The sequence below is a fragment of the Pistacia vera genome, unplaced genomic scaffold, assembly GCF_008641045.1.
Source record: "Pistacia vera cultivar Batoury unplaced genomic scaffold, PisVer_v2 Contig891, whole genome shotgun sequence".
Lineage (NCBI taxonomy): Eukaryota > Viridiplantae > Streptophyta > Magnoliopsida > Sapindales > Anacardiaceae > Pistacia > Pistacia vera.
In genome coordinates, this window is record NW_022196769.1 from 39,516 (window position 1) to 54,148 (window position 14,633).

A 14,633-nucleotide genomic window follows, 5' to 3' on the forward strand; every position below is an offset into this window, starting at 1 on the left:
ATCTTTTTAGACAAACTTGTGAGATGAATACATAATGATATGGTAAGATTAGTGATGGGGATCTTGGACTAGCTAGGAACTTTAATATTTATTTTATAACATTTTATTTATATTTTATAATTGTTTGATATATATAGTATGATATAAGATACCATGTTGGTTCATAAAATAGTGAAGTCCTACTAGTGGGTTGCATTGACAAATTTTTTTCAAGTATTTAATATGAAGCTTAGTAATTACCTGGGAGTGGCAGTTTCAGATTATGTGCATTAACAGGTTGAAACATATAAGCTTTTAATATCTCTTATAAGAAGTCTTACTCAATTATTTATCACAAACTTTTTACTTCGTTTGAGCTTAATTAATTTGGTGCAACAAATATTATTAATTCTCATACGCTTTACATGATCAGCATTTGATGAATACGATTAATTAAAAATTGCTACATGAAGTAGCCAGATATTGGTAACAAATTTAAAATTGTCAAGGAAAACATATTTTTTTGCTACATAATAAGTATACTACAAGCAGCTACCAATCTCAGAGTCGTCAGATTGTATGTAACTTAAGTGACTGGACATCTTTTGAAGATTCAATGCACATCAATGAGTATGTTCCAAATGAGATTGAACTACATTCCCCAATCTCAGTCAACATTTTCGCATCGCTTATATCTTGTTTTTGGTCAGTAGATAAATACCCTTTTGAGAACATAATCCCCTCCAATTCCACTGCAACTTCTCTCATTGATGGCCTATCCCTCCCATTTTAGTGTAGACATCTTTTTGCAATGTAAGCAACTGCCATTAGCTCTTCCTTTCTATCTTCCTTCATTACTTGAGCATCGAGAATACCAATTAAGTTGTTTTGATCCAATGATGAAATGAAATATGCAACTAAACTTATATTTTCCTCTTCTTCAGTAGAAAAAATTGGCTTCTGCCTAGTCAAAAGCTCGACCAGAACCACTCCAAAACTATAAACATCACTTTTTTTTGTGAATTGGTTACAGCAAAAATATTCAGGATCCAAGTAGCCAAAAGTACCTTTCACTTGTGTAGTTAAGTGCGTTATATCAAGAGAAACTGACTTTGAGGTTCCAAAATCTGACAATTTAGCTCTGAATTTTTCATCTAATAGGATGTTAGAAGACTTGACATCTCTATGATAGATGAGAACAGAAGCTGAAGCATGCAAGTATGCAATTGCACTGGCAACTTCTGTGGCTATACGCAATCGAATTTCCCAAGAAAAAGGAAATCCCTCTGTTCGATATTGGATAGCGTGGTAAAGAGTTCCATTTGGAATGAACTCATAAACAAGTAGAGGAACTTCAGTCTCTAAGCAACAACCTAACAACTCAACAACATTTCTATGATTAATCTGTGAAAGGATAACGACCTCATTTATAAACTGCTCAAGTTGTGCCTTATCCATTACTTTGGACATTTTGACTGCAACATTTCTCCCATCAGATAACATTCCTTTATACACTGTGCCTTGCCCTCCTTGACCGATGATTCTATTCTGATTATTCATATTAGTAGCAATTTCTAATTCTGTTGAAGTAAAAAGTTTAGTTTTCTCGACACTACCTTCATTTGAAGATAATTTTTGCTGCAACAATAAACCACCATTTCGTTTGAAGAATTTCTCTTTTGAGTTCAATGCTTTTTCTTTTTTGCAGTACTTTGTAAGACCATAAAGCTCCAAGAATTACAAGCAAAAGTCCTAAGCCTGCACTAGCACCTGCAGATATATATTTATATATTTAAATTATAAAGGTCAGTATCTTACGTTACTAAACAAAATGTGTTTAATTAAGCTACAGAAATTTACCTATTATAGCTGTTCTAACCCACTGTTTGTTTTCAACGCAACCAATTCCACCTCGACTGCCATCACCACTGTAACCTGAAGGACAAGAACATTGGTAGTTCCCTGGGGTGTTGATGCAGATTTTGACACAATCATTCAGGCCCAAATCCTCACATTCATTAACATCTATAAAAATAATAAGTTAAACAATACTTTTAATCATTAATTTTGAGCAGTGAAGAGAATTTAATTAGTAGCATTTACCTATGCATCCTTGTGGAAGATATGGGTTCCCCGCAAAGCCTTTGGCACATGAGCAAGAAACAAAGCTTTGATTCACTGAACAAATAGCATCGGGGCCACAAATTTTGCATGTCTCATTTGCAGAGAACTTCCAATCAAGCACTGCAGGAAAGAGGTCCGAAGGCATATAATAAAAAGGGTAAGAAAATGATTGGTTAAGAAACCACTCTTGGTCTACCAGGAAGGCATACTTGCAGGTCTCGTAACTACCATCTTTGTTTGTCCCACTGACACTCAAAGTGAAGTTCTTTAGTCCATAAGGAATCATAGCCTGGCAACAGGTGATTCCATAACAACTAGCTCCTGAACTAGAGGATGAGGCATGGCTCTCATCGTTGCAAATAGACATGCAACCTCCAATGAGTTCATTATTTTCACTGATTGTGGCCTGCACACCACAACCCAATGCCGTAAACCTGTTACCTTTTTCTGAGTAGAATAAATAGGGATTGTCTCCCAAGTTCTTGCTTATATTCACAAGTCCGGAACATGAAGAACAAATCTCACTATTGACGCGCATGGAACCTCCTGGGATATTTATTTCCAAAATCTCAGCCTGAGGATTTGTCAATAAAGGTTTAGGAGGGTTGAATGAAGTGTTACATATAATAGAGAACGACTCATCTTTAGAGCAACCAGATCCAATACCAAAAGGGTAAGAGATTGTGAAATTGCCGCATTGATTTGGACAATTGCGCAGCGCTGGATAACCAAAATTTGCATAAACTGAAACTGTGCCCAACAAGAAAAAGGAAAATTGTTGGAATATTATGCATTGCAATGCCATGATTGATCTTATAGTAACTACTGAACAAGAAAGGATTAGGTAGGAATTCAGCATATCAGCCAACAATAACAAATCGTCAATTTATAGAGATTGAAATAGCCAGGTTGTCACAGTATGACCGAGTCATTGCAAGACAAATTTCAAAGAACTTGCCAGGATATACAGATAAAAATTTCCATGGGATTACTTTGAGTCTAAGTAAGAGAAATTTCAACTTCTTCATTGCTTATAGGAGTGGATAAATTTTTAATAGCTCTAAGTCAACATTCCAAAAGATTGGGTAAAAGAAATTGTCTCTATGTGTTTGTTGTGCACTCATAGTCAAGAAATATATTTTTTAAATCGGATTTCCCAAGACATGGGAAATTCCATTATTTGATCATGGATGTGGGAAAAAGTTCCATTTGGAATGACCACAAAAACGAGTGGAGGAACATCTGTTAAAATATAAACAACCACCTAAAAACTTAACAACATTTTTATGCTCAATTTCTAAAAGGATAAGCACCTCATTTATAAATTGCTCAAGTTATGCTTCATCAATTACTTTGGACATTTTGGCCGCAACAATTCTACCATCTGATAACATTCCTTTATACACTGTGTCTTGCCCTCCCCGATCGATCTGTCAGTAGAAATTTCTAATTCTGTTGAAGTGAAAAGTTTAGTTTTGTCCATACTACTTTCATTATTTGAAACCAGTTTTTGCTTCTACAACAAAGTAACCAACCACCATTTCGTTTAAAGAATTTCTCTTTCAGTTGAATTATTTATCTTCTTTGCAGAACTTTTTAAGACCATAAAGCTCCAAGAACTATAAGCAAAAGTCCTAAGCCTGTACTAGTACCTACAAATTATATTTTTAAATTATAAAGATCAATACCTTACTTTATTACCCAGAATGTTGAATTAAAATAAAGGGCTTTACCTAGTATGGCTGGAGTCATCTAAGGTTTGTCTTCAACACAACCAATTAATTCCACCTTTACGGCCATCACCATTGTATACTAAAGGGCAAGAACATGTGTAGTTTCCTTTTATATTGATGCAATCTTTGACACAATCATTCAAGCCCAGATCCGCACATTCATCAACATCTATAAACAACGACAAGTTAAACAAAAACATAAGTTAATCATTCTGGCTGTAATTATACTTTCAATCCTTAATTCCAAAGAATATTATTAATTTTTTAGTAGCATTTACCTGTGCAACCTTGTGGAAGATATGGTTTCCCCTTGAAGCCTTTGGTGTAGGAGCAAGAATAAAAAATTCACCATGTCTTAGTCTGACATTGATATTTAAGCCAATGGCATTAGGGCCAAAAATACCCCATTTCTCATTTACAAACATTTTCCAATCTTTATCTAGCAAGAAGGCAAATGTGCAGGCCTTATAGCTACTATCTTTCTCATCACATTGACACTCAAAGTGAAGTTCCTAATTAGTCCACGAGGAATCATGGTCTGGCAACAGTTGATTCTATAACAATCAGCAACATAAATTCTAGTTGATATTATAAAGGAAGGTTCTGAGCATCAACAACAAAGCATTAAAGAGACAAATCAGCCTTAAATCTTGCTGTATCAGTTTATAATATTTTTGTAATTGTGTAACTGATGTAGATTCTGCAACTGAAGCCTTAACTTAGTCTATTAGCTGTATATTTCCTAAAATAGAGCTGACATACGTGTATATATAATTCTGTCAACACATCAATGAAAGTATGAAAAATTCTTCATCGACCCTGCAGTGTTATTTTCTCTATATGGTATCAGGAGAGCCGATCTCAAACGAACCTACAATCCAACACTCAACAATGTCTTCCTCAACCGATCAAAATCCCCAAATTCAACCCAAATTCAACCCATCTCAGCTTCCGAAAAACCTATTATTGCTCTTAATATCACTGCCCAAATCAATGAAAAACTGACACCCTCCACCTTCCCTCAATGGCGAGCACAGTTTGAAGCCTTGCTTAAAGGCTACGACTTACTCGACTACGTAAATGGTGATTCTACCTGCCCCTCTCCTGTTGGTACCCCCAATGCCGAATTGAACAAGACTCACTGGGTTCGTCAGGATAAGCTTATTCTCAGTGCAATTTTAGCCTCCACATCACCCACTATTACCCCTCTAATTGCTACGGCAAAAACCTCTCATGAGGCATGGAAAAAACTCAACACACTTTATGCTAGCCGATCAAGAAAAGAGCTATGCAACTTAAAGAGGAACTCACCTTGATTCAACGTGGGAATCAGTCGATTCCAAACTACTTGCACATTGTCAAGGCCCTGGCAGACGAAATCGCCATTATTGATCATCCTATTTCAGCAGATGATCTAACCCTCTATTTGTTGAATGGTCTAGGACTAGAATTCCGGGAGATCGCAGCGCCAATCCAAGCACGGGAGAAACCTTTGGCGTTTGAAGAACTACATGATCTCTTAGTGAGGCATGATGCATATCTACGCCGGCTAGAGGCTACAAATCAACAGCACATCATTGCTGCAAACTACACGAGACGATCTACATCGCAAGGAAGCTCATCCACTAAGGGCTCTTATAAGCAATCTGGGCCAAACAAATATTATACCTCGAGCCCAACTCACGACCAACGTGATGGCCGAAGGCAAGGAAATGGACATGGCAAGTCCAATAACTCTAACAAACAGTAGCCCAAATGCCAAATGTGTGATTAGCTCGGTCACATTGCCAAAGCCTGCCCACAGTTGCACCAACGTGAGGTAACTCTCAACTGCACTACAATCGCTGCTACAAAAGATCAAAATTGGCTTCTAGACTCAGCTGCCTCACATAATATTACGGGCGATCTCGCGAATTTAAACATTCAATTCTGAATATGACAACACAGATGAAGTCGCGCTTGGTGATGGTTCAGGTTTGCCAGTTTCGCACATAGGTTCTTGAGTAATGCTAACTTTACATTACTTCTCTATACCACCCTCTTATAGGGATGAGCATGGATAGTGGATAGAATCGAAACATGTGGATAGAACCGGAATCAAAATCTACCCAAAACAAGCACTATGCGGATAGGTTCCAGTTCCATTTTATTAAAACCGATAATGTATGGTTCTGGTTCCAGTTCTTGTGTGTGAAGGAACCGGAACCAAGAAAAAGAACCTAAAACGGGTACCTTGTTTGGAGCCTGTAACAGGTACCAGGTTTAGAACATGTTTGGAACCTATTAGAAACCTGTTTGGAACCTGGACTGAAATGAAATGTTTTGTAAAATGTCAATAATGGGGGGTTTCATTATTTTACATATAAAAAAATTAATATAGAAAAAATTAAAATTTTTAGAATAACCTAATTAAATAAATATACAATTATATTTATTACATATAAATTACACCATATTAAAAACTTTAATATATTATAATATATTAATATTAAAGTTTTGAATAATTAAGTAAATAATTGGAATTATGATCCAATTAAAAGTGTTGATGATTATTTAATTGATTATGACATTATGTTATAAATATTAATTGTAACATTACATTATAAATAAATGATTACTTAATTAAATGATCAAAACTTTAATTAATTAAACATTATATTATAGTTAAATAATTACTTAATTAAATTATAACATTACTATATTACATTATATTATGATCACTTAATTAATTATAGCATTTCATGGTTAAATGATTACATAATTAGTTATGAATTTATAACATTACATTATAAATATTAGTAATTTACTATATTATTACATTACTTAATTAAATTATTAAAAATTTAATTAATTATAACACTACTTTATATATTTATAGTATGAGTACTTAATCAATTATAACATTTCATTGTAAACATTAGTATATTAATTAAATGATTAAAAATTTAATTAATTATAATATTAAATTATAGATTTATAGTATGATTATTTAATTCATTATAACATTGCATTATAGTATAATCACATAATTAATTATAATAATACATAATTAAATGATTACTTAATTGATCATGACATTATATTATAAACATTAATAATTTACTAATTTACACAATACTTAATTAAATGATTAGAATTTTATTAATTATAACATTATATTATAAATTTATAGTATGATTACTTAATTAATTATAACATTTTATTATAAACAATATTACAATACTTAATTAAATGATTAAAAATTTAATTAATTATAATATTACATAATTAAATGATTACATAATTAAGTATGACATTATATTATAAACATAAAAAATAAATAAATAATTAAATTATTATAAATTTAATTGATTATACCATTACATTATTGTTAAATAACTACTTAAATAATTATAAGTATTTATAACATTACATTATAGTATGATCACTTAATTAATTATAAAATTACATTATAATTTAATAATTACTTAATTAATTTCAATATTACTATATTATATTATAAACATTACTAATTTATAATATTAAATTTACTACATCATAGTATTTGTTATGAGTTATATTGGACACAAATGAATGAGTAATCAAAATTTGTTAGGGGTGTATTTGTAACCTTTTAATGTATTTTTGTCATTTTTTAAACTAATAGGGGGGTAATTGATTTTTTATAAGATACAGGGGAAAGGAACCGGAACTTGCATTTTAGGTTCCGGTTCCTTGAATTGAAGAACCTGTACTGTGTGGTTTCGGTTCCAATTTTTTTTTTTGGGAACCTATACTATGCGGTTCCAGTTCAAGTTCCCTTAAAAAAATACATGGTACTAGGAAACACTCACCCCTGTCCTCTTACATCATGACGTAACAGCTAACGTGATAGCACCATCTCATTTGCCACGTCAGCGAGCTAACACCTCACCTCTCCAAAAAAAAAAAAAAAGAAAAAAAAAAAAGGGTTCTCGAAAAAAATTCAAATTCCATTCTCCCTGAATCTGATGTCTTTCCCCAAATTATTTTCCCTAAATTCAAATTCTCCTTCCCCTAAATAAAAAATCTCTCGCAAAATTGAAATTGCTTTCCTTCCCCTAAATCAAATCTCTCCCAAAATCAAATTGGAACCGCCGTTGTCTGTCGTCTACCACCACCATCGGCGGCTATCGTCTACCAAAAAAAAACTTCAGTTCTCTTCAATTCACCCGAAAAGCCAAAACACAAACACAACCAAAAACATTTCCTTCCAATTCTCTCAAATTTCCTTCCATGGCTTTCACCAACTCTCTCTTCTCTTCTTCAACTCTGCCTCGAACTCCACTCATCGATTTCGATTTCTCCCGTCTAATTTCTCACGACTCGTTCATCTCAATTTCAGTGGCAATTTTCTCCGATTTCTTGCAATTTCTCTCAAAAACGACTTCTCCACACGAGAAAACAGTAATCAAATTCTTCTTCTTCTTCTTTGTTTTGTTTGATGAAAAATTGAAAATAATCGTGTTAATGCGTGCGATTTGTGTTTGTTTTCTTGATCGTTCTATGGCTTTTTTGGGTTGTATTTTGATTACGAAAGAAACAAGTGGAGGCTTGGTTCAATTATGGCATATTTAGTCGATTGGAAGGGGAAGATTTTTGATAAATACATGAAATTTGGGGAGGTTTATGATAGTCTTCAAGGAAATTTATTTGTGGAGAAGGGAGTAGCACATTGAGTTATGGTCGTTTTTAGGCCGTTGTGACAGATTCCGGCTACCACCGATGGTGGTTGTTGGAATCTGGTAAGTATGGGTGGGTGGAGGTGTTTTTGTTAATTTTTAAACTTTTTTCTGGTGGTATTTATGAAATTAATAAACTTAAGGGGTCTAAAAGTAATTTAAAAAATATACTAATATTTCTCAAATAACAAAACAAACAAGTATTTTGGGAATAGGATTGAGAATATGGATAGAAATAATAAGCTAAATGGAGCCTACATTTTTTCAGAGAAATTTTTTTTTTTTTTTTTTGAGAGGTGAGGTGTTAGCTCGCTAACGTGGCAGATAAGGTGGCACTGCCACGTCATGATGTAAGAGGGTGGTGTAGAGAAGTGATGTAAAGGTAGCATTACTCTAGGTTCTTTGGTCTTGCACTCACCCAAACGAACCTTTGTCTTACGTGATACACTTTGTGTACCTAATCTTTGCAAAAATTTAATTTCTGTCCATCATCTTACTAAACAAAACCATGTTTTTGTAGAATTTCACCCATCTCATTTTTTTGTGAAGGACAAGAATACGGGGGCTATTCTACTAAGAGGAGCATGTGAAAAAGACGTCTACACTTTTCCGGAATCAATGGTAGCACCTTCATAAAAAATGGTTGCTAATGTGCATGAACGGACTTCGATTGATGGGTGGCACAAGCAACTTGGACATCTGTCAATACCAATAATAAAAAATCTTGTTCAACTTTTTTCTCTTGCTATCACCACAAAAAAATTGTCATCGTTATGTAGTTCTTGTTCTATCAATAAAGCACATCAACAACCTTTTTGTGTTACAAGTTTTCAAAGTAATGCTCCCCTTGAAATAATTTACACTGATGTTTAGGGACTCGCTCATTATACTAGAATTGACGGATCTCGATATTACATCATTTTTGTTGATCACTATACCAAATATATGTGGTCCTATACCAAATATATGTGGTTTTATCCTATGACTACCAAATCCAGTGTGTCTAGTATTTTCCCACATTTTAAAATTTTTGTTGAAAATCGTTTCCAAACAAAAATCAAAAGCATGTACTCTGATAATGGTGGTGAGTTCATTGCACTAAAATCATACTTGTCCACTCATGGTATTAGTCATTATACCACAACCCCACACACCCCACAACAAAATAGTGTCTCTGAGCGTCGTCATTGTCACCTTGTTGAAACCGGTCTCACCTTTCTCCATGATGCATTATTGCCACTCTCATATTGGCCACATGCATTTCGAACCGCCTCATATCTAATAAATAGGCAACCCACACCTCTCCTCCAAAACAAATCACCATTTGAGATTCTTTTTGGTCAAAAACCAAATTACCTCAAATTAAAAAAAATTGGATGTCTTTGTTACCCACTCACACGGGCATTTAATACAAATAAAATGCAGCCAAAATATGTATTGTGTCTTTATTGGGTACTCCTCCACTCAAAATGCATGCAAATGTTTCGACCCACAAGCCCATAAAACATATCTCTTGCTGCACGTGTTATTTGATGAACATAACACTATGCTCTCAACTCAATTGCCCTCAACCACGACAAACACGATGCAACCCACATCCAAACTTTTCCCTCTTCTCCATGCCAAAACACCAACTATTCCTGTGCCTCCGATGGTGCCATCTGCTTCGATGTCGTCACCAATACCTCCAGAAAGTGTTTCTGTCGCCATCGCATCCTCCTCAGGTAACCTCGGTAACTCTCAATCTTCACATGATTTTACTTGTGTAGAAACCCTAGGTCAAAATTCATCCAACCCAAATGCATCTCCATCACTTATTCATGCCATTTCTGATGCATCTCACTCACCTGTGTCTTTCCCTATTACCTAAAACCTAGATCAACCCAAGATACCTCCAAGGACAAATACCCAAAATTCTCTCAATTTGGATCCTCAAAATCAACAGGTTCACACCATGGTAACCAGGTCCATGAATAATATTTTTAAACCCAAGCAAATTCATATTGTGACCAAACACCCAGTCCTTCAGACCATAGAACCCACATGTGTGAGTCAGGCAGTCACTCAACCTCACTGGCACGAAGCCATGTCTCATGAACTTACAGCTCTAATGAGGCATGGAACCTAGGATTTAGTTCCACCCCTTACTAATTGCAAACCAGTAGGGTGTAAATGGGTGTTTAAAGTCAAGCGGAAAAGTGATGGCTCGGTGGATAAGTTCAAAGCCCTTCTTGTTGCGAAGGGGTATAACCAACATCCTGGACTTGACTACAAAGAAACTTTTAGCCTAGTAGTCAAACCTGCAACAAGTTTTATCTATAGTAGTTATGAATGGGTGGAAATTGAGGCAAATAGATGTTAATAATGCTTTTCTTCACAAGGATTTAACTGAAATAGTTTATATGTAGCAGCCTCCTAGTTTTAAAGATCAAAACAAGCTTGATTATGTTTGTAGATTGAAGAAAGCCATATACGGACTTAAACAAGCCCCCAGGCTTGGTATACAGCCCTAAAAAATGCTCTTCTTGAGCTTTAGTTCCAGAATTCCAAAGCTGATCCATCATTGTTTATTTATAAACAAAATTCTATAATTAGTTATTACTTGGTGTACGTTGATGATATTGTCATTACAAGCAATCAACCAAGTTTTATGGCTGCTACTATTAAAAACTTGGGGCATAGATTTTTTATAAGAACCCTCTCCAATAACTCAACAATTTAGGTTGGGCCATGGGTCTTTCATGGGCTTAGGTAGAATTCTTTTTGGAAACCGGCTTGCCAAAGGAGGGTGCCCAAGCCTTTATAACCCACATGCCCACCCTTTTCCCTTTCTATGTGAGATCCTAACATTCCCCCACGCTTTGAGACCCAACGCCCTCGTTGGTCTTTTTTCCAAAGAGCACCTGCCCTCATTGACTACCCCGCCCTCATCAGCCTTTACTGCCCTCCCGGGTCTTACTTCGCCTAGAAGCCTATTAGCAACTCTCCTTCTCGACCCCTCAGGGGGCCCGTCGGGCCCTGCTGCGTGGGCTCCATGTCAGCCTCTTTACCTCTTGGGTGACTTTGCGGATCCCTTTTCCTTGGGGTAGCAGCCCGGGCCCAAGGTCAGCCTACCACGTGTGCGCAGGATCATGCTTTGATAACAACTGATAGGAACCCACTCCAATAACTCAACAATTTGGGTTGGACCATGGGTCTTTCATGGGCTTGGGTAGAACTCTCCTTAGAAACCCAGTTTGCCAAAAGAGGCTGTCCAAGCCTTTATAACCCACATGCCCAGCATTTTCCCTTTCAATGTGGGATCCTATCAATTTTCTATAAAGGATTTAGGCTCACTTCATTACTTCCTAGTAGTGGAAGTTATACCTACTCGATCTGAATTTTTTTTGTCACAACACAAGTATGTTCGTGACTTGTTGGCTAGCACTAATATGAGTGGTGCAAAGGATGTCTCAACACCACTCTCCACTAGCACATCTCTTCAGCTAGTTGATGGTACGGCTACTGTGGATAGCTTAGAATTTCGGCGTGTAATTGGAAGCTGTGGAGAAATATTTTTCTTGTATTTCATAATGAGATGTACAATGAATTTATAGCAAAAACAAAAAACTAATCTAGAAAGTAATCTAGGAAGTAAATTGTTACATTCCTATTATAATTCTATTTCCTATATTACAATGAGAATAATTCTATTTCCTATATTACAAAGAGAATAATTCTATTTCCTATTTCACATTTCAACACTCCCCCTCAAGCTGGAGCATATAAGTCATATACACCTAGCTTGTTACAAATAAAGTCAACACGAGAACCTTTGAGAGACTTAGTGAGGATGTCTGCTAACTGGTCGTTGGAACTAACATAACTAGTTGCAATACACCCTGATAGAACTTTCTCTCGAACAAAGTGACAATCAATTTCTATGTGTTTAGTCCTCTCATGAAACACTGGATTTGAAGCAATATGAAGGGCAGCTTGATTATCACAGAGTAACTTCATTTGTGATACTTCGACAAATCTCAACTCTTGAATTAGTTGTTTTAACCAAACCAGCTCACAAGTGGCTAAGGCCATTGCACGATACTCTGCTTCAGCACTTGATCTTGCAACAACCGCTTGTTTCTTACTTTTCCATGAAACTAGGTTTCCTCCAACAAGAACACAAAATCCTGAGGTAGAACGTCTATCAGATGGAGAACCTGCCCAATCAGCATCTGAATATCCGACAATATGCGAATGACCCTTATTTTCATACAGTAAGCCTCTACCTGGTGCTCCCTTGATATACCTTAAAATCCGGACAACTGCATCCCAATGACTATCACACGGAGTTTGAAGGAACTGACTCACAACGCTGACAGAAAAGGAAATATCCGGTCGTGTGATAGTAAGATAGTTAAGTTTTCCAACAAGTCTTCGATACCTTCCAGGATCAGTAAGAGGCTCCCCCTGTCCAGGTAAAAGTTTTAAATTAGGATCCATAGGAGAGTCTATTGGTCTGCAATCTGACATCCCTGTTTCCTCTAGAATATCCAGTACATACTTCCTCTGAGAAATAACAATACCAGATTTAGACTGAGCGACTTCTATGCCAAGAAAGTATCTGAGTAGCCCTAAGTCTTTCGTCTGAAAGTGTTTGAACAAGTGTTGCTTCAACTGTTCAATGCCATCTTGATCACTTCCTGTAATAACAATATCATCGACATAGACAACCAGATAGATACACTGCCCTGATGATGTATGTCTATAGAAAACAGAGTGATCAGACTCACATCGAATCATACCAAACTCTTGGATAACTGTGCTAAATCGTCCAAACCAAGCACGAGGAGACTGTTTTAGACCATATAGAGAACGACGAAGTTTACATACCAAACCAGACTCCCCCTGAGCAACAAAACCAGGAGGTTGCTCCATATAAATATCTTCCTGAAGTTCACCATGAAGAAAAGCATTCTTAATATCCAATTGATGCATAGGCCAGTTTCGAATGGCAGCCATAGCAAAGAACAACCGGACGGAAGACATCTTAGCAACAGGAGAAAAAGTGTCAAAATAATCTGTCCCATAGATCTGAGTGTATCCCTTGGCCACCAAACGGGCTTTCAGCCGATCAACCTTACCATCTGGACCAACCTTTATAGTGTAAATCCATCGACAACCAACAGTCGAATGGCCCGGAGGTAAGGAAACTAACTCCCAAGTATGATTATGATGCAAAGCAGACATTTCTTCAACCATTGCCTGACGCCACCCGGGGTGAGAAAGTGCCTCATGAACATTGCAAGGAACAGAAACAGAAGAAAGGGTGGAGACAAAGGCATAATATGAAGGATATAAACGATGATAACTCAAAAAATTGTAGATGGGATGAGGGTTGCGTGTAGACCGCATACCTTTACGAATAGCAATGGGAAACTGATCAGCTGGAGACAGGACCGTGGCATTGGAGGAATCGGGCACAGGACCTGCAGTAACAGGGATCTCAGGAACGGCAGCGGGAACATCAGGATCACCTGTAAAAGGAACAAGACTATTGTCGACAGGAAGAGTGGTATTAGTAGGAGACTGAGGTATCGAAACAGACGAAGGTGGGAAAGCAACGTATGGAATAGGTAGAACATCTACTACCGGATCAGACTCCACTGGAGGATGAGGAAAAAATGGAGAAGACTCAAAGAACGTAACATCAGCAGAGATGAAGTAGCGATGTGTGGCGGGAGAATAACACTTGTAGCCCTTCTGAAGACGTGAATACCCTAAGAAAATACATTTCGTAGACTTGGCTGACAGTTTATCCTGACCAGGAGGGAAAATGTGAACAAAACAGGTGCTCCCAAAGACACGCGGGGGAAGAGAAAATAATGGAGTATCAGGGAATAATATGGAGTGTGGAACCTGGTCTTGTAAGACAGAAGAAGGCATGCGATTTATTAAGTAACAGGCGGTTAGAACCGCGTCAGCCCAAAACCGGAAAGGGACGTGGCTATGTAAAAGAAGAGTGCGAGCAGTTTCAATGAGGTGTCTATTTTTACGCTCAGCAATGCCATTCTGTTGGGGACTATAAACACAAGAAGACTGATGAAGAATTCCCTGA

At 36.4% G+C, this 14,633-nt stretch overlaps 1 protein-coding gene across 1 annotated transcript; it reads right to left on the reverse strand.

Moving 5' to 3' along the window:
• Positions 1–417: 417 nt before the first annotated feature.
• On the reverse strand, positions 418–5,256 carry LOC116119514 (wall-associated receptor kinase-like 8). The gene is given in 6 exon segments (XM_031405455.1): positions 418–1,659; positions 1,661–1,749; positions 1,840–2,004; positions 2,083–2,853; positions 3,837–4,005; positions 4,115–5,256. Coding segments are annotated over 5 exon segments (2,154 nt in total). The 5' UTR covers positions 3,856–4,005; positions 4,115–5,256; the 3' UTR covers positions 418–549.
• Positions 5,257–14,633: the final 9,377 nt, after the last annotated feature.